The following is a 21,743-nucleotide window of genomic DNA, read 5'->3' on the forward strand; positions in this document are numbered from 1 at the left end:
GTTTTATATACTACTCTACTATAGAAATGGAGAAGGAAATGGCAACCCACTCCAGTGTTCTTGCCTGGAGAATCCCAGGGATGGGAGAGCCTGGTGGGCTGCCATCTCTGGGGACGCACAGAGTCGCACACACGACTGAAGCGACTTAGCAGCAGCAGCAGCAACTATATAAAACAGGTCATAAAGTGCAATTACCCTCAGCGAGGTTGGTAAAGACCTAAAACTCCACAGACTTGGTCAGCCCCTGCCCCTCCTTCACATCCCATCCACTAAAGGCTCTTAGGGTGCTTCCCAGGCAGCATGGAGCACACCAGGAAAATCATCGCTTTATGCAATCTTTAAAGATGCCACAATGCATGGAAGAATCAGAGGTTCAAATGCAGTAAAATTACTTCAGAAAATCTCTTTACAGCAACATCAATAACACATTACAAAAGTTGTTTTTTCTCAATTTACTCAAACGTATATAATATAAAACTTTTCACAGATGCATTTCAGGAAAACTGCCCTTTCAATTAGTGGCTACAATACATGATATTAGGAAGAATCACTGGTAATTCCTCCTATAATAGATGTCAGTAGAGTACAAGATATCAAACACACATCCACAGTGAAATGGATCAAGATTATTTTTTATTGCACATTTGCTTACAAGTTTGCTGCTTTGGGCAGAGCTAAAAAGCTCAAGTGTTGTTAATTTCAGCCATATTTCATCAATCTAATTACAACAGTGATTTGCCTGTATGTTCCCCGAGGCTTATTATTTCCCAGAAACATTAACCTTTGCAATTTGTCTAGGCGCCGGAGCAGATTTAACATTTGTTGTTTTAAAATTTTAACCACTCAAAAACAACCCAAACAGCATACTGTAAAGAAAACAATGTTTCTGTCTGTTCATATAATCCAGGCTCAGAAAATTTGATTATGTAACAGTGCAAAGGTAACTATAAACCAAACTTTTTCCACACTATTCAATTCTTGTATGTATAATTAAGCATTTATTTTAGAAAATTTTAACACCTTTAGGAACTGATTCTTTCACAATTAGGCTTTTTATAAGGTCTCCTCTCCCTATCAAAAACAATCCCCACAATGACTCCTAATTTTATCTTAGACTAAGCTGCTCAGAATAGTTTTATTTCCTTTCTACAGTACTCCACAGATTAATGTAAAATGGAGAATGTTCTGTTCAAACTGAAATAATATGGCATTCAAAAAGCTCAAGCTTTAAAAATCAGGCTAACACCCAAAGCCTGATGAAAAAAGACACAAGAATGGAGACATAAAACTACTATAGCAAACACAAAATTTTGACCATTAACAGATCAGAAGTAATGGCTGATGCTCCTACTTGAAGCTCATCAATGTCACACTAAAAAAAAAAAAAGGTATTTGGCAAAACTCTTCTAAATTATTCATCCCAAATGAATTTTTAATTATTTTTAATCCATCACTCTTACATTTTACACTTCAATCACTCATGTTTTCCTTTTAAGACTATTCAGAAGAAATAGTTCTACTTAAACTTAAGCTAATAAGTTTTTCCTCACACATTTTTACATAAAAGTTACTAAAATCACAATTCTGAAGAATTTCTTTTTTAATCATACAAACATTATATACTTAAAATTCAGTAAAGAAATTATATCCTTTCATATCCTATCCAGAATGATCGGTTACCAAATTTGTATGAACTCTTTTTCCACAGCATTTACTTGTAACAATCACGATTTATGAAACTTGTATCTCAACTCCACGGTGAACTAGCAGCCATGCTTATTCCACATAGGTACTGCCAGTGGTCCCTGTGGTGTCCTTTCAACAATGACAAACTCATCAGGGTTTCCAAATGCTTCATAGAAAACCAACAAATCCTGTATTGCACGCTCCTCAATCTGAAAGGAGGAAGGGAAGAAAACTTGCTTTACTCTTTGAATTACCACTTTCTATGCCTGCAATACAGCACAATAGGTATCCTGCAAGGAGAAGGGCTGACGCCTGAGCTAGAATAATCAGATACCCATCTTTCCTTGACTTTAATCTTGAGCAGAAGGAAAAAGAAACTGAAGATAGCTGATGGAATCCATTCACTGCAGTCTCTCACCCCGTGAGATACTTCCTGTTATTGTACGGGTTGTCTAGCTCTTTGAGCTCTTCAGGACAACCACGAGTCTTTGTTTCCTAAGCCTGGCTCTCTGGTTTTCAGCTAAGTCTATGGAATCTTAGTGTCTCTCGAATAAGTTCTGTTCTCCTTAAGTTAGCCTGGCTGGGTGTCTGTGGCTTACAACCTATGAACTCTGACTGATACAGAAGCCAGGTGGAGAGCTAGGTAAGGCCACTTCTCTACCAGTCACTTTCAAAAACTAAAACAGTCCAAAGCATCACCAGTGCTAAAAATATTAGCTTTACATAATTTTATTCTAAATTTATTATCCTGAATACCTTCAATTAATATTTGCTGAATGCTTCAGTTTTGTTTTACATTGCATTTACATTTTAATGTGCTAAATACATGCACCTCTGCAAAGCAAACAATTTTCTTAAGACCTAAGAATGAAATAAAGTAACTAGTTCTTACCCTGAATTAAACCCAAAAAGGTTATCTTACCCTGAATTAAACCCAAAAAGGTACGTTACTTACCTGAATCAAAGCCAAGGGTTTCTCTCGGCTTCTGATAAGAGCTGCTTCCTGCTGTAGCTCTTCTTCTACGATAGATGCAAAAGTGACTGGTGCTACCACGGAAGGAGCGGTCAGTGAAGAAGACAGCCAGGGACTGAAAGAACAGGAATAATTAGCTTTCAGTCAGCTTGCCAAATTTTTGCACATAAAATCTCCCCTGAAATACTCTTTACCAGCGTCGCATTGTCTCCTTGTGACCTATAACATAAGGGGACCTGGAAGCTTCTGCATTTAAACTTAACAGAATGACAAGGTGAGAAAGAGAAACAAGGAGAACTGATATTTTATTTGAATCAGTGCTGTAAGGTTTGGAGACACCAAAAAGTGGAATAGAGCAAAGCAATATAACTGAAAGATGACTCAAACTGTAGAGCAGAGAGTATTCACATGATATATTTCTATTTGATACTATTTTCAATTCTTAGTGTTCTCTCCCAGTGCCAAACCAAGTCTAGCTTGGAGGTCCCAAAGCTGATCAATTAACCTTACTTGGGACTGTCCGGAAGTGGTACATCTGAAATGTGGTTGCCTTCTCGTCCTGGGGAACCATGAGCAGAACATCTGCAAAACAAATGCCAAAACTGGAGATTAAAGCTTTTAGTAACATGAGTAAAACTGCTTATTAATAGAAATACAGGGGAGGAATTGCAAGGCTCTGACTCGAGACTAATTAATTTATGAAGTCAGATTTACCTTTGAAATTGTAAATAAAACAACAAAAATCTCTAGATAACTATAAAATTATGTGTATAAAATACCATGGGGGAAGATCTTACAAGATATGAGGTCTGTTCTTCAGAAACAGAGTCACAGATGTAGAAAACAAACTTTATGGTTAGCAGGGGGGAAATGGAGTGGGTGAGGGACAAACTGGGAGATCAGGATTGATATCTACACTACTGTATATAAAAGAGATAACCAAGAAGGACTTACTGTGCAGCACAAGGAGCTTTACTCAATACTTTGTAATGACCTATATGGGAAAGGAATCTAAAAGAGTGGGTGTATGTACAACTGATTCACTTTGCTGTATACCTGAACTAACACAACACTAAATCAACTACACTCCCCAAAAAAGGTCTGTTTCTTTCTAATAACATTCATATAGCCAATTTATTATAAAAAACCAAACATTAGAAAATAGACAACTCTATGAAGAATGTTTTACATTAATAACATTTTATGAACAAAAGTGACAGATTAGCACCAAGTTTCAAAACATATAAAAACACGATAGTCAGTAGCCAAATTTTGTGTGACTATAATAGTATAAATACTGTGAGCAACAAAAATACAGAAAATGCTTTGATACCCCAGAGATTATAGATACGACAGAAATTTGTTTTATTCAAGTACAGATGACATTCAATGTTAATTACTGCTTACTGCTGTTCAGCAAACTGACTCAGTTATACGTATCTATACATTCCATTCTTTAAAAACACTGTTTCCATTATGGTTTTTCAGAGGACACTGAATAGTTTTCTGTGCTATACAGCAGGCCCTTGTTTATCCATTTCATATGTGATAGCTTACATTTGCTAACCCCAACCTCCCACACCATCCTTCCCCCATCCCCTTTCTCCTTGGGAACCACAAGTTTGTTGTCTTCTGTCTGAGAGTCTGTTTCTATTTCATGGATAGGTTTGTTTCTGTAATAGTTTAGATTCCACTGTAAGTGATACCATGGTATTTCTCCTCTGTCTGATTTACTTTATGATAATCTCTAGGTCCATCCATGTTACCGCAAATGGTATTATTCCCTTCTTTTTTATGGTGAGTAGAATTCGGTTGCATCTACGTACCTCATCTTCTTTACCCTTTCCTCTGTAGATGGACATTTAGGTTGCTTCCATGTCTCGGCTATTGTGCAGAGTGCTGCTAGGAGCAGAGGGGTGGCATGTATTTTTTTGAATTACAGTTTTGTTCAGATATGTGCCCAGGAGTGGGATTGCTGTGGTAATTCTACTTTCAGTTTGCTGAGCAATCTCAATACAGTGGCCACACCAATTTATATTCCCACCAAAAGTGTAGGAGGATTTCCTTTATTCCACACCCTCTCCAGCATTTGTTATTTGTAGACTTTTTAATGAAGGCCATTCTGGCTGGTATGATGTGGCACCTCATTACAGTTTTTATTTGTATTTCTCTAATAATTAGCAGTATTGAGCATCCTTTTGTGTGCCTACTGGCCATCTGTATATCTTGCCCATTTTTATCTTGTTGAGTTTTATGAGTTTTTTATATATTTTGGAAATTAAGCCCTTGTCAGTTACATAGTTTGCAAATATTTTCTCCCATTTCATAGGTGATCTTTTCATTTTGTTTATGGTTTTCTTTGCTGTGCACAAGGTTTATTTTTGTTTTTATTTCTACTGCTTTGGGAGACTGACCTAAGAAAACATTGGTATGTTTATGTCAGAGAATGTCTTGCCTAAGTTGTCTTCTAGGAGTTTTATGGTATAATGTCTTATGTTCAAGTCTTTAAGTCATTTTGAGTTTATTTTTGTGTATTTTTGTATATGGTGAGAGGGTGTGTTCTAACTTCACTGATTCACATGTGGCTGATAGAACAGAAATTTAAAACACACTAAGAACTCACAAACTAGATGAGGAACCAAGATGTAAAATGACATAACAGAAAAGAATTTAAGAAAACAAACTTAAAGATCTACTGACTGTAAAGACTAAACAACCAAATAGATTTGGTCATCTGAGAAGGCCTCACAGAGAAGACAATAAAAAGGGTATAGAATGAGGGAGGTGAGAAGCATTCCTGTAAGGAGAAAAATGAACGAAGAAACGATGAGAGAGCCCTAGTTGTGGAATTTTATGCTTAGAAAGATACATAGAAATTACTTAGATTAATCGATTGCCCTCTTTCAACAATAATCAAATGTAGGTCTAGACGGGCTTTACAACAGAAAGTCAAATAGAGCAAGAATAAATGGGGCCTAAAATACTGACTTTCTGATTCATTTATGCACATTTATTGGGTATATATCAGACTACCGTACTGAAAATCAGGTTAAAACCTAGTTCTCTTCACTCTGGTAAAAGATTTTTTTAAAGGTATTTAAATAATGATAAAGAAATGTGAGAGTAGATAATTGATATTTACATCAATATGTACCAAGTACTATGAATTCACAGGAGAAATTACATAATATGGAAAAGGGTATATACACTACTGGCTTCACTGAGGAAATGACGTTAAAGCTGAGGAGAGTGGCACCGAGAAGGGGCTTGGTCATACAAATACCAGGAACACTTCAAGACTGTTGGCTTAAGTAAAGGTAGGTTGGTCTCTTCAATGAACTGAATGACTGGGTTAAGAGATTAAGAGGGAAATAAAGTTAAAATGAAACAGAAGGGTCCGAGTACAAATGCACTAAGAATTAAAATGTTTAAACCTGATGTGTGTGTGGGCAAACAAATTTACTGAGTCTATTTTCGTACACATTATCTCATTTAATCTTTCTAATACTCTGAAGAACGCACCTATTGTTCCTATTATATTGATTAGGAAACTATTAAAAATACTCAAAGAATATTCAATAATTTGACTGATTAGCAAGCTGGGTAAATGGTAAAGACAGAACTCAAATCCAGGCTTTTTTCACTCAAAATACAAAGTATTTTCCATACACTGTAGCACAGTCCATTACAAGGATCTTCTAATTCTTCAAGGATTGGTTCAAATATCACCTTTTCTCTCTGCAAACAGAACTGAATATAAGGACTAAAGTATCTTGTATAGGTCTTGTTAAAGCCAAGCAATCAGAACTTACTTAACATTATATAATTTATAAAGTACTATCATGAATTACCTGATATAATCCTTGTAACAAATCCATATGATAGGCATTACTGTTCTCATTTCAGAAAGGTTCACAGTGGACTGCTGTAAGAATTATACCCAACTCATATCTGTTTCATACGATGTTAGAATTGTTTTCATTAATGATTTTCCAATGGATAACATCATTAATTATAAATTTACTCAAACATCTTTATCAAAATTTCATCTTAGAATGAAGTAAAACTGCTAAATAGAGCTATGACTAAACAAATACAAAATGAGTATAAGCTTTCCAATAATAAATAACAGCATTATTAAGCCTCAGGTATTTGCAGCATAGAAACAGACATCCCAACAGATAATCTTTAAAATTTAGCCTTCTGGAAATAAAAGCAACATAAAAGGGCTGGCTAAAACCTTTCAAAGATTTTTGTTCAAAGTGAAGAACATTAATCTTGCCAAATTTAGACTTCAAGAGAAAAACTTACTTTTTGCTCACATGGTTGACAATTATTAAAAATAATTTTGTATTATTGCAATTACAGAGATTTTATATAAAATTAGAGCTGATATAATTTTATCTCACATGTAGTTTTCCTTACTAATTAGAAATGCAAGATCATATTTTCTGCCTAGAAGCACGTAAGGGGGTATTTATAAGTGAAAGGAAAATGAAGGAAAACACATTAAAATGAAAAAGAACACGGAAGTAACAATAAACACAAAGTGCATAAACCTCTCTTTTCACGTCAGTAAGTAACTTTGCCATTCTTTTATTAGCTCCCTAGCCTGGGGCTGCGGAATGATCACATTTTCTACAATTAAGACAAGAATGAAGACAAGAATGTATTTTTTGTGGAACGTCCTGAGATGAGCCCTGCATCCCTGCCACTGAGTCCCTAAAGTATTCCTGGCTTCTTGCTCTAATTCCCACTATTTCCTCTGTTTATACTGCCCTTTCTCCTCTCTTAAAAATCCCATAAATATATGGCCATTTGATCATTATGTTACGTTAATATAAATAATCATTTAAATATATAGCCATAAATATAATGATCAAAATATTTGAGATTGAATAGGAAAAGTGTTTATGAACTAACGCTCAAACTTTTCCTCTTCAATGAAGTTTTTCTGGACAGCTCTAGCCCATGGTCGTTTTCCCTTCTCTGAACCACTCATACAGCACATAGTCATATACTGCTGTGTGACTTCTTTAACACTGTTATATTACACTGTATTTTTGTTCTGTCAGTTAACTTCCATGTATGCGTATTTAGATTTACCAACCAGATTTCAAACATATTTCAGGCTGGGTCTGTGTATTATACTTTTATATATACACCCAGGGTCTGTGTATTATACTTTTATATATACACCCAGAGATGCCAGCAGAATATGTATATCAAGTGTCCCATAATCTGTTGAATTAATAAATATTCTACTTTATTATATTTTATCATTTCCTTAAATACCGCTCTCTTATAGTAACATATTTTCTATGATGAAATTAAAAATGAAATCAAAGCTGTTTTCTTTCTCAGTGACCAGAAGACAAAAAACTATTTAAAACATTAACTTCCACTTGCCAAACACCCAAGCAATGGATAGCAAGATACTATATCATACACTCCTGTAACTAAAATGTCTAAAGCACTATAACATCACAAACCACTTTTCACAATTAATAGCCTGGTGTTATAGCACACCCTAGCGATCAACTATGAAACCACACATCCTTAATATTTTAAAAGATAGAGAAAATTAGAAAATTTAAAAAATACATTCAATACTTAAAATGTAAAAATGTTACAAAACAATCTTAACATTCACACCTTGACATTTATACATCCAAGGCAAACAATACAGCTCATTACATTAAAAACAAATGCTACTTGAAATAAGAGCAATTTTGTTTCATTTATTCTTGCCCTCATTCACCAGATGCTCACTGAACACCTACTACACACTAGGAAACATTCTAATCAGTGATAAGCAAAGGTCAATCTTCCTTGCTCCCACTAAACATACAGCTGAACACAGACATTAAAAGACTAGTATTTGAAAACACTGGGCTTCCCTGGTGGCTCAGTGGTAAAGAATCCGCCTGCCAATACAGGAGACATAAGAGACAGTTTGATCCCTGGGTCAGGAAGATCCCCTAGAGAAGGAAATGGCAACCCACTCCAATATTCTTGCCTGGGAAATCCCATGGACACAGGAGCCTGGTGGGCTACAATCCATGGGGTCACAAAAGAGTCAGACACGAATTAGCGACTAAACAACGATTCAAAAACAGTAAACAAAGAATCACCCCAACAGTAAGTTTACAACAGTTCTCATGTTATCCACAGGAATACATTCCTAGTCCCCTAGAGTGGATGCCTGAAACTGCGGATGGTACTGAGCCTGTGCACACTATGTTTTTTCCCTATACATACATACCTATGGTAAAGTTTAATTTCTGAATTAGGCACAGTAAGAAACTTACAACCATAAGAGAACAATTATATAACAATATAGTGTAATAGAAGTTATGTGAATGTGGTCTATGGCTCTTTCAAAATATCTTACAGGAACATAATGCCTTTTACTTCTATGTTCTAAAGTATGATAGCAAAACTAGCATGAGTTTTTGCTTCTTTATAATTTCATGGGTAGAAGACTCATTTATAACATAATCTTAGCACCCTAAAGATACAATTATTTTTTCCCCCTCTCCTTATTAGGTTGAGAACTTTCCACTTTCCCACCCCCCCCACTTGAAGCTTTCATTTAAATGGCTTCTCTTTGGCATATTTGAATTGTCAACATCACTACTCCTGTGCTTTGGGGCTGGTATTAAGTAAAATAAAGATTCCTTGGACATAAGCATCCTGAAACCCCAACAACTGATCTGATAACTGAGACGGCTACTGAATGGCTGGCAGGCAGGGTACACTGGACAAAGGGACGGTTCCTGTCCAGGTAAAATGGATCAGCGGAAACGGTCAGGATGGGGAGAGATGTCGTCACACTACTCAGAACAGTGCAGAATTTAAAACTGAAAACATTGTTTACTTCTGAAATTTTCCATTTAATATTTTCACACTATAGCTCACAGCAGGTAACCAAAACCATGTAAAGAAAACCACAGACAAGGGGGTACTACTCAAACTGTGGTAAATGTGATAAGTGACAAGAGCCATGAAGGCATATAACAGGAAACTGACCCAGTAAAAGAAGTCAGGCTTCTTCAAAGAATTTGACTGAACAGAGACTGCAAGAAGCAAGTCAACAAGTCAAAAGGCAGTTAAGTGGGAAGAAGTAACTGGCATTTGAGAAACTACAAGGTCAAGGCTAAAATACAGAGATCATGTTAAAAGCTAAAGAGGTTGACAGGAGCTAGACTGTATCAAGCCTTGAAGGCCATATAAGAATTCTAGCTTTTATCCTGCAAGGTAAGATTTGCATTTAAAAATACACAAACACTAGCCAAATATGCTATAGAGAAGGATAAAAGGCTATGGCAAGACTTGTTAGCAGGCTTACTCAGACAGCCCAGGTAAAAGATTAAAGTAGTCTAAATAAGGGTAGTGGCAGTGGAGATAGTTTAATACACAAATGGATATAATACTAAAGAGATATAACTGGCATGTCCTGACAGACTGGATATAGCTGAGGACGATGGTCATGTAAAACTTGTGAATGACATTTACTGAGGAAATCAAGAATAGGCTGGGTTTGTGTTTTGGCTGTATTTTTGCTTTTATGAGAAGGCTATGAGGAAAATGTTCAATTTGGTTTGGGACATAAAAGTTTAAGGTATTTCTGAACATTCAAATAGGATGGCAATATCAAACAAGGCAGATGGAGACCTAAGTCTGAAGCTCAGATGCCAGATGTGGACAGGCAATTTCAGTCTTTCATGTATAGCTGATAATTGAACAGTGAAACTCATGAAACAACACAGAACATAAGTGAAATGAAAAGATAACCTATAAGTGAACTTCAAGTATGATGAGTCATATAAAAAACCCATGGTGTTGGCAATATGGAGGCTACTTCTGAATTTATCCTGAACTGTTTCAGTTTAGTTGTGGGACTGGAAGCCAGAATAAAAAGAAGTGGGCGATGACAGCTCTTTTGAGAAATCTGGCTGTGAAGGAAGCAGGGAATTGGGAACAACAGGACAATTCTAGAAGAAAGTGAGGAGGCTGAGTGAGGGATTTGACTTCCCTCGCCACCCCCCACCCCCCGCCACTCCACATGTGAGACACCTGTGCATATTCAAAACCAAATGGGAAGAATCTACTTAAAAGGAAAACATTGATCCATAAGAAAAAGAAAGACAGTTAATAATTTAAGCCTTCATTAGTGGAACTGGGTTAAGATACAAGTACAGGTATAAATCGAACCCGTGTCTCTCATGTCTCCTGCATTAGCAGGCAGATTCTTTACTGCTGAGCCACCAGGGAAGCCCATAATGACTTATTAGAAGATCCTAATTGAAATAAATGGGCTTCCCTGGTGGTTCAGTGGTAAAGAATCCGGCTGCCAATGCAGGAGATGTGGGTTCAATCCGTGGGTCGGGAAGACCCTCTGGAGGAGAGCGTGGCAATCCACTCCAGTATTCCTCCCTGGCAGACTACATACAGGCCATGGGGTCGCAAGAGTCAGACATGATTTAGGAACCGGACAACAGTGAAAATAAATACTATACAATTAAAATATGAGACATAAATTGAATATCGAGGCTGATAAACTTCCTCTTCATAATGTGTTGTCACTTTTGTGTAAGGTTGGTCTCTTCTGTATGAGCAGGGGCTATGTTAATTTTGTTCACCATTGTAACTGCAGTATCTACTATAATGTCTGATACACATCAGCTAATATTTGTTAATATTAAGACATCTTACACTGCACCCAATTTGTATTTATAAGCCTATCACAATAGCTTTAATATTCTCCCTTAATCATAGGTAAACATTATATAAAAAGGTGCATCTGTTTTACACATTAGAGTTCGATTTAAGATTTTTGTTTTAAAATAACATTACACTGCCAAAAGTATTTGAAAAGTTAGAGACAGATCATGGCTTCTTTAGATCCTTTCTAATCTGATTTTCTGTACTATAAGTAAAAGGCTCAAAAACTACAGTCATAAATATACATATCTGTAACAAGAAAGCCAGTTACAAAAACAATAAAACTATGTTTAAACAGTTCATCTAAACCTGCACTTTCCAGTGTTGTTAGAAGACTCTGACATTCCTCAGGAGCTGCTCACAGGACAGGTAAGGTGACAGTAAAGTAGTATGGTTCTAGACCCCTCTTCGCTCGGGTCAGGGAAGTTTATATTACCTGTTTGATATGTTATAATTGGATGAAAGATCTGATTTTTAAAAAGGAATTGGGGTGGGAGGGGAATCTGACAGTGAAAAACTGCTTAATCATTATGAAAAACAAAATTATTAATCTGGTCACAACTAATATTTTTAATTACATTTTTATTTTGTCTAAAACATTCTAGGGAGTATAATATATAGGAGATGTCATATTAGCAGAAATAAGGGAAAAAAGAAAACTCCATTTAGTCAACCTACTTGAAACAGTTTTTCCTACCAACATTGTCCTATCTAATGCCCCAAGAATGTTTGTTCTCTTTTGAACAATAATTAAAAGAGAATTTAATCATGGTGGGGAAACTTTTTAAAAATACCACTTTTAATCTAGGTTTTCATGTAGGCATTTATAATATGAAACATCTTTTCAAAATACATTGGACTTTGACAACCAGTATCACAAACAGCTACAGAAAAAGATGGAAATACCTAAACAGGCTCAAAAAACCTTGGATGCATCTCAAAATGTATGCTAAGTGAAAGAGATTTTTTTAAAAGCGTGTGCTGAATGATTCCACTGATATAATAAAACAACAGAATATAAAAGTTAATCCGTAATGACAGAATTCAGATTAGAGCTGCAAGACAGGATGGGGAAGGACTGTAAAGGGGCATGGAGAAACTTCTGTGAATGGTGGTTAATAGTCAGCGACCTGAAGAACTGGTGATGCTGGTTTCACAAAGGTATATATATGCCAAACTTCAAATTATATACTTTAAATATATATATTGTTTAAGCCAACTATCCAAATATATCTTAAAAATAAACATGTTAATTTTGAATGTAAAAAGAATGTATAAAACCTGCCTTATAAATTTTTAAAGATTATTTTAGAACATAGAACCACTATAAGAACATTTAAAGGTAGGAAAATGTTTATTACCTTACAACTTTTGGAGACTGGGAATTTTCAATCCCTTTAAAACAAACTTTTTTGACATGATCTCCTGATCTCTGGCCAGTAACAGATTTCTTTTCTTCTACTAAGAAATCCCGGAATGACTTGGATGAAACTGAATGTTGAGAAGATGCCCTGTAGAAAGACAACAAAGATCATGGAAAAATACTCATTTTTCTTAAAAGGCTGTTGCTGGAAGTGGTGAGGGGACAATGAAGTGAATACATACCAAAAATTTTAGCAATATAATTACAGTTTTCAATGTGATGTTGGCTTTTTGCTGTCAATTACAGACTAATCAAAACTGTGATAAGAAAAAATAATCAATGGAGATAAACATGGGTGATAGCCCAGATATTGAAATTAGCAATGCTTTTAAAAACAGCATTATAACTATGCTTCAGATAACAACAAAAAATATGGTAAGAATAAATAAGTAAGCTCAGCAGAGGAAAAGTGTCTATGAAAAAGAAGAAAACAGAAATTCAAAGACTTTAATATTCAACAACAAAATTCACTGGAGGGGTGAAACAGCAAGCCTGGAAAAGTCTAAACTTGAAGATAAATGTTTTCAATCTTTTCTTCTGATTAAAAAAGTTTTATTGATTTAAATCAGCCATGGTGACTTACAGTAATATTAAATGTAATTGGACACCCAGAAGAAAAGGAGATAGGGCAGATAAAAATATCCAAAGAATATTTGGATATTTAATATTTAATTTGGCCATCTCCAAATCTGGTGAAATCCATAATGTGACAGACTCAAGAATTTTAGCCAACCCCAAAGAAGAAAAACATAAAAAAGAACATACTTATACACACAGTGGGCAAACTGCTAAAAACCAGAGATCAAAAAAGAAATCTTAAAAGCAGCTGCAGAAATCCAACACAGTATGAAAACACCTGGTTATTTACCAGAAATGAAAGTCAAAAGAGAGACATCTTTAATGTGATGGGGGGGGGGGTCCCCCCACTTAATTACATTAAAAAAAGCATTAACCAAGCTAAGCCATAATGGATTCCTGACCCAAAGGACCATAAACACTGGTTGTTTTAAGCTACTGTTTAAGGCAATTGGTTACAAAGCAATAGATAATACAAGATAACAATTTCAAAGGACAATAAAGAAATATTATAAATAACTATGCAAATAAATTTGACAATTTATAAGAAATGGACATACCTTATCAAAGATAACAAAAAATAAAATAGAAAATTTGTATAGACCTGCATCTAAAAAACTGAATTAATCCCACCAGCTTTTTATTGTAGAAACTAACAAATTGATTCTAAAATTTATATGAGAATACAAAAACCTAGATTAGCCAATGCTGTCTTAAAAAAGAAATACAAAACTGGAAGAAGATAAAACAAGTTACTGTAATCAAGACAGTGTGGTATTGACATAATTATTAACAGATCAATGGAACAGATTAGAGAACTCAGTAACAGACCCCATGTGATAGTTACTTTACTTTCAATAATGGAATTGCCAAAGCAAACAAGTGGGAAAAGTGTTTTTTTATAGAAGAAAATAAAAAGACCTTTATTTCACACCATACCCCCCAAATTATTTCAAGATGAATTACAGACCTAATGTAAAAGCTAAATGTCCTGGAAGAAAATTGAATTACAGACTTAACATAAAAGCTAAATGCCCCAAAAGAAAACAGATTATCTTTGTAACTTGGTGGCAAGCAAAGGTTTCTTTGGACATAAGCAGCAATAACCATCAAATCAAGGAATGATAAATTAGACTTAACCAAATCAAAAACTTCTGCTCATTAGAAGATATCATTAAGATAATAAAAAATATCTGTAAAACATACATCTGACAAAGAACTTTTTTTCTTTGGACAAGCCAAATCTAAGATTTATATAAATGTGGTCAAAATTAAAAATAGAAAAAAATAATTCTGAATAAAAAGAACAAAATCAGAGAAACTGCACTATCTGATTTTAATATTTATAAAAAGTTATCATCAACAAGTCAGTCTATATGGGCATAAACACGTGTATGTAAGTCACATGGAACTGAGTAGAGTCCAGAACTAGACCCACACACACATGGTCAACTGAGTTCCACCAAAACTGCCAAGTAATAAAATAGAGCAAGGATGATCTTTTCAGTAAGTTCTGCTGGAACAACTAGGTATCTGCATGGGGAAATAAACAAAAACCTTGCCCTGTACCTTACCCACATACAAAGAGACACTTAATCACAAAAGCTAAACTAAGGAAACATCTACATCAAAACAAAAAATGTTTGTAACCTTAGTCAAAGACATGGAGATACTACTACCATCTCCCTCCTTATAAAGGTTGCTATGTGGATTGAATGTTAATTTATGGTAAAATATTTAACAGTACCTGATACACAGAAATGCTATGTAAGTATGTTACTATCCACAGTTTTCACAGCATTTAACAAAATTTGCTTAAAGAAAACAAGACAATGAGAACACAAATTCTGATATGAAGAAATATAGTCAATTAACAGGCATAATATCCTTCCTTCCTAAAGTCTGATTTAGAAAAATTAATCCAGAAATGTAACTTTTTTGCTATTAATCCTGAACATCATTTTCAGAAATCCTTAAGTCAATATTACAAATAACAATATAAAAAATTTGAGTCGGATATTAATTTCATCTATTTTATTTCCTCAGAAAACAAAGTGAATACAAATGCTAACCAGTTAATTCCTCCCAAAACTAAATTCATACTTTGAAGAAACCATAAAATCCACACCAGACTAAATTCATAAACTATTTGGGGTTCCCCATAAAAGATCAGCAAAGCCTTCTAAAATCTATTATCTTATCTGAATTCAGGGATTCAGTTTAGTCGCTCAGGCATGTCCAACTCTTTTCGACCCCATGGACTGTAGCACACCAGGCTTCCCTGTCCATCACCAACTCCCAGAGCTTACTCAAACTCATATTTATTGAGTCAGTGATATCATCCAACCATCTCATCCTCTGTCATCCCCTTCTCCTCCTGCCTTCAATCCTTCCCAGCATCAGGGTATTTTCAAATGAGTCAGTTCTTTGAATCAGGTGGCCAAAGTATTGGAGTTTCAGCTTCAGCATCAGTCTTTCCAATAAATATTCAAGACTGATTTCCTTTAGGATGGACTGGCTGGATCTCCTTGCAGTCCAAGGGACTCAAGAGTCTTCTCCAACACCACACTTCAAAAGCATCAATTCTTCAGCACTCAGCTTTCTTTATGAACTCTCACTCTCACATCCATACATGACCACTGGAAAAAACATAGCTCTGACTAGACAGATCTTAGTCGGCAAAGTAATGTCTCTGCTTTTTAATATGCTGTCTAGGTTGGTCATAGCTTTTTTTCCAAGGAGCAAGCATCTTTTAATTTCATGGCTGCAGTCACCATCTGCAGTGATTTTGGAGCCCAAGAAAATAAAGTCTCTGTTTCCACTGTTTCCCCATGAAGTGATGGGACCAGATGCCATGATTTTAGTTTTCTGAATGTTGAGTTTTAAGCCAGCTTTTTCACCCTCCTCTTTCACTTTCAAGAGGCTCTTCCATTCCTCTTCACTTTCTGCCATAAGGGTGGTGTCATCTGCGTATCTGAGGTTATTGACATTTCTCCCGGCAATTTTGATTACAGCTTGTGCTTCATCTAGCCTGGCATTTCGCATGATGTACTCTGCATATAAGTTAAATAAACAGGGTGACAATATACAGCCTTGACATACTCCTTTCCCAATCTGGAACCAGTCTGTTGTTCCATGTCCGGTTCTAACTGTTGCTTCTTGACCTGCATACAGATTTCTCAGGAGGTGGGTAAGGTGGTCTGGTATTTCCATCTCTTTCAGAATTTTCCAGTTTGTCGTGATCTACACAAAGGCTTTGGCATGGTCAATAAAGCAGAAGTAGATGTTTTTCTGGAACTCTCTTGCTTTTTCAATGACCCAACGGATGTTGGCAATTTGGTATCTGGTTTCCTCTGCCTTTTCTAAATCCATCTTGAACATCTGGAAGTTCATGGTTCACGTACTTTTGAAGCCTGGCTTGAAGAATTTTGACCATTACTTTGCTAGCATGTGAAATGACTGCAATTATGTGGTAGTTTGAACATTCTTTGGCATTGCCTTTCTTTGGGATTGGAATGAAAACTGAACTTTTCCAGTACTGTAGCCACTGCTGAAATTTCCAAATTTGCTGGCATATTGAGTGCAGCACTTTCACAGCATCATCTTTTAGGATTTGAAATAGCTGAACTGGAATTCCATCACCTCCACTAGCTTTGTTCATAGCGATGCTTCCTAAGGCCCACTTGACTTCACATTCCAGGATGTCTGGCTCTTGGTGAGTGATCACAGCATCGTGGTTATCTGGGTCATGAAGATCTTTTTTCTATAGTTCCTCTGTGTATTCTTACCACCTCTTCTTATATCTTCTGCTTCTCTTAGGCCCATACCATTATCTGTCCTTTATTATGCCCATCTTTGCATGAAACGTTCTTATGTGAATAATTAATATATATCTGATTCTGGCCTAACCACCAAAACACTTTTATATGCATCATTTCATTTAATCTTTACAACAATAATCCTTTAAGTATTTTCATCACAACCTAAATTTAAAAGAGCACAACCAAAGCTGAGGCATTTGAATGACCCTCAAATCACCAGAGATAAGCAGAACTGGGATCCAAACCCAGTTCTTAATGATCACAAAACTCATGCTTGGCCATCTAGTCTATCACCGGCTTCAAAAAGAATCAAAATAATACTCCTTATAAAGTGCCAAAGATGGAAGGAAAATGATGATTCACACTTAGTTTTGTTGGTATGAGCTAATAAGCATCTATTCATAACAAAATCAGCTGAAACCTTCTATCAAATTTCTATCTGCTCAATAATTAAATAGGACTGCCTCACATAAGGTTTTTCTAAGGAAAAAACTCACCAATAACTCAATACATGCTAAAGAAATCAATCATGTGAAAATATTACAAATAAAATTACATTTTATTTATACACTAATGGTTAATACTTATATTATATAATGCTTAAGGTGCTGTTCTAAATGTGTTTCATTAACTCTGTTTACTCTTCACAATACCCCTGTGAAATAGGTCCTGTTTTTAGTCTATTTATGAACAAGAAAACAGAGAAAGATTAAAAAATTGTTCTGATCTTATGGACTCTGTGGGAGAGGGAGAGGGTGGGAAGATTTGGGACAATGGCATTGAAACATGTAAAATATCATGTATGAAACGAGATGCCAGTCCAGGTTCAATGCACGATACTGGATGCTTGGGGCTAGTGCACTGGGACGACCCAGAGGGATGGTATGGGGAGGGAGGAGGGTTCAGGATGGGGAGCACATGTACACCTGTGATGGATTCATTTTGATATTTGGCAAAACTAATACAATTATGTAAAGTTTAAAAATAAAATAAAATTTAAAAAAAAATTGTTCTGACAGAGAAAGACTGGAAAGTCAGATTAAAGACTTAATCTGAATTCACACTGCTAGGCAACAGATCCACATTTTAAAGTTCAGGCAAGGCTGACTCCTGATTACCAGGCTTAATCACTGTACTACTATGTTCACAGAAAATCATTCACCCTATGCAAAGTCCTTTAATCATAAGAAAGAGATTTTCTTTACAGATTTATCAGAAATATGACCTACCAAGGCATTCATGTTAAAGATATTTCTTCAAAAGGAACTTACCTGACTTTGACTTTATCACAAAATTTTCTTCAAAGGACATACATGGGCAGAACGTTAAAAAATTAAACACAAAGAACCACACCCCATTTCCTTACCAACTCTCTTCTCCTCCCCAAAGTACACATACCTGAAAGTTTCTACTGGCAAACAACACAACTATGCTATAAAGTACTTTGTATTATTAGTCACGGGGAACACTGCTGGCAAATACTCTGCCAAAAAAATCTGATGAATGTCTTTTGTAAGTAATTCATGTCTCTAAATACAAAAACTTCACCATCATCTGTGTAAAAACCACAAGACGTCAGATTCACCTTAGTGGTAATTTGCAAACTTCTAGATGTAATAAATAATGTACACCCTAAAAAAAATTCTTTCTTTCATAGCTATTTTATACCATCTCCTTAAGAATAAGTGTAGGTAGCAATGCTTACTTACAAGATATCTTATATTTGCATGTTTATTAATCATGCATAGTGGTCACTTATAAAATGTCTTATGCAGACTTCTTTAAATGAATTCTATTATTCTTTCCACTGATCATGCCATAATTTGAAACAGTGTCTGATGTCTGATTTCCCACAATTTTACTTTCCTAACTCAAAGGCTCTGGCTCTTTTCCATTTTAGCAGACAGAAAAACTTAAGAAGCATTTGTACCCACATAAAAAATTAATCAACATTTTTTTTCTCAACTAAGGAAGCTCTAAAAATTGTGCTTTAATGAGCAAAATTTCTAGCTAAAAAGTTAAGCAACTGAACTTAGTTTATAGGTTAGCTCAAAATGGAATTTGGAAGAAGTTACATTCATACAGCCAGGCCACAAAGATCGTGCATTCTTTCACTCAAGATGGCTGGTAAGAAATGTAGTTTTATTTCTCCAAGTAAAATAAAGGATAATGAAAAGTGATCAACTCCCATATACACTTGGTGTTTTCACAACAGATTTAAAAGTCAACTGGTTAGAATTTCATTGTAATGCAAAAACCAGTTATTTTTCATATTTAACACTGTCACACCTAATTGCATGCAGCAGGAGTACTGTTACATACTGGAAGTCATCATACAGACTAGGTGAATGAATGGGTGAACAAACTAAGTAAATTCCCTACCACAACCGGTAGACTTAAAGGGCTAATTTGTGATTTGCTAATTAATTGCACATTAAGCTTATTATTAAGAAGTTGTTGTTTAGTTGCTAAGTTGTGTCTGACTCTTTTACAACCCCATGGACTGTATGTAGCCCGCCAAGCTCCTCTGTTCTTGGAATTTCCCAGGCAAGAATACTGGAGTGGGTTGCAATTTCCTCCTCCAGGGGATTTTCCCAACCCAGGGGTCAAAACCCACACCTCCTATATTGGAGGTGGATTCTTTACTGCTGAGTTACCAGGGAAGCCCGTTATTAAGATAAAAAAACAATAAAAACATCCTTTAATAATTAAGAAAAATCACATTAGATGATTCATCAGGAGATGAAGATGTCCCTTTGAGAAGTAGTTGGAAAAAATCACTATAGCAATGAATATATTCCATATATACAATCTGTAAATCAAATCAAATTAAAATGCTAATTTTGTATTAATTTTCTACTTTTTTCAAAGCTGAGCAAACTTTAAATTCTACCAACTTTATTTAGACCAACATTTACAAGAGATATCCTCAGAAAAACAAAGACCAACATTTACAAGAGACATCCTCAGAAAAACAAATCTATTCCTTTTTTTTCTAATATGATTTCTAGAGAAAATAGTAAGGAAGAAAGTATCAAATAGTATACAAGTTGTTCCTAGACTTGGATGTTCCTAGACAAGCTTTTCACAATTAATAAAAGAGCCCACCAAGTAGCCAGTATAATGTATCCAAAAAAAAAAAAAAAAAAAAACCCACATCAAGGCACTTCACTATGAAATTTAAGAACACCAGAGATAAAAAGGGGGAAGCGGGGAAAGAAACTGGTAACATATTAAGAGTTAGGAATTGGAATGGCATTAGACTTCCCAACAGAAATAAGAAAAAGGAACTCTACGAATGATTTCCAACTCAGAATTCTGTTCCCACCTATCAGTCAAGGGTGGTGAGAATAAAAACAAATTCAAAGTTATAAGAGCTCCAAAAATGTACATCCTATACTTTCTTTATCAGAAAACTACCGGTTTTGATGTGGAGTGTGCTACCTCAATCAAAGAGTAAGCCAAGAAATAAAAAAACACAGCCTCTAAGAAACTGGGGATCAAACACTGGAGGGAAGCAAAGGAAATCCCCAGGATGACAATTAAGAGAAGTCTCAAGATCATGGTATTAAGCATGCCTGAAAAAGGCCTAGTTCAGACCAGAGAACTCAAGAGTTCTAAATGAAAATGTTTCCAATAAAAAACAAAAGTCATAAGTAATCTGGGATGTTTCCCAGTAAGGGAATTATTATTATTTATTAGTTATTCCAGGGAAAAAATAAAAGCGTAAAAAAGGAACTACAATCATACAATGGTTCTGTTGTGAATCTTAACCAGTCAAAAGAGAATTTCTTTATTGGGGTTGGAATGAACTCTGGTGTTTGAAATAGGCTCTAAACAAGAGTTGGATTAAGTCTATTAGTTGGATTTCCCAACTTGAGTGATCACTGTTTTGTTCCTCTTTCTGTTCATTTACTTTTTGTTTTTTAATAAGGAAACTGGTTTATGGCATGGCTGAAATTGTATTTACTAAGCCCAAAGCTTCCTCAGGCTTCCTAGGTGGCACTAGTTGTAAAGAACCCGCCTGCCAATGCAGGAAACATAAGAGACACAGGTTTCATCCCTGGGTTGGGAAGATCCCCTGGAAAGGGAATGGCAACCCACTCCAGGATTCTTGCCTGGAGAATCCCATGGACAGAGGAGCTTGGTGGGCTTTGGTCTGTGGGGTCACAGAATCAGATATGACTGACACGACAGCAGAAAGCTTCCACATGTGCTTAGTTAACTGGCTCAAATTGCAATATGTTTAGTATCTTGAGAACTAATTTAAGAAGTTTTTTTTTTTTTCCTGGTCTTTCCATACTTTTGTTTAGGAAAAACAGTAACTCTGTTTTTTTTTTTAACTTTACAATATTGTATTGGTTTTGCCAAATATCAAAATGAATCCACCACAGGTATACCTGTGTTCCCCATCCTGAACCCTCCTCCCTCCTCCCTCCCCATACCATCCCTCTGGGTCGTCCCAGTGCACCAGCCCCAAGCATCCAGTATCGTGCATCGAACCTGGACTGGCGACTCGTTTCATATATGATATTAT

General features: G+C 35.6%; 1 protein-coding gene across 3 annotated transcripts in view; it reads right to left on the bottom strand.

Moving 5' to 3' along the window:
- Positions 1-607: 607 nt before the first annotated feature.
- The window catches only part of IBTK (inhibitor of Bruton tyrosine kinase), a 95,004-nt gene continuing 73,868 nt past the window's right edge, over positions 608-21,743 (bottom strand). For 2 of the 3 annotated variants that reach the window (XM_027551000.1, XM_027550999.1), the window contains exons 26-29: positions 12,748-12,897; positions 3,170-3,241; positions 2,642-2,774; positions 608-1,895 (exon numbers count right to left, since the gene is read on the bottom strand). In XM_027551000.1, coding sequence (XP_027406801.1) covers positions 1,764-1,895; positions 2,642-2,774; positions 3,170-3,241; positions 12,748-12,897 — 487 coding nt within the window. In that variant the 3' untranslated portion in view covers positions 608-1,763. Of the gene's footprint in view, positions 1,896-2,641; positions 2,775-3,169; positions 3,242-5,508; positions 6,585-12,747; positions 12,898-21,743 lie in introns of those variants that run through there. The other variant, XM_027551001.1, reaches the window with a different exon arrangement.

This window comes from Bos indicus x Bos taurus, chromosome 9, assembly GCF_003369695.1.
Source record: "Bos indicus x Bos taurus breed Angus x Brahman F1 hybrid chromosome 9, Bos_hybrid_MaternalHap_v2.0, whole genome shotgun sequence".
In the NCBI taxonomy this organism is placed as follows: Eukaryota; Metazoa; Chordata; class Mammalia; order Artiodactyla; family Bovidae; genus Bos; species Bos indicus x Bos taurus.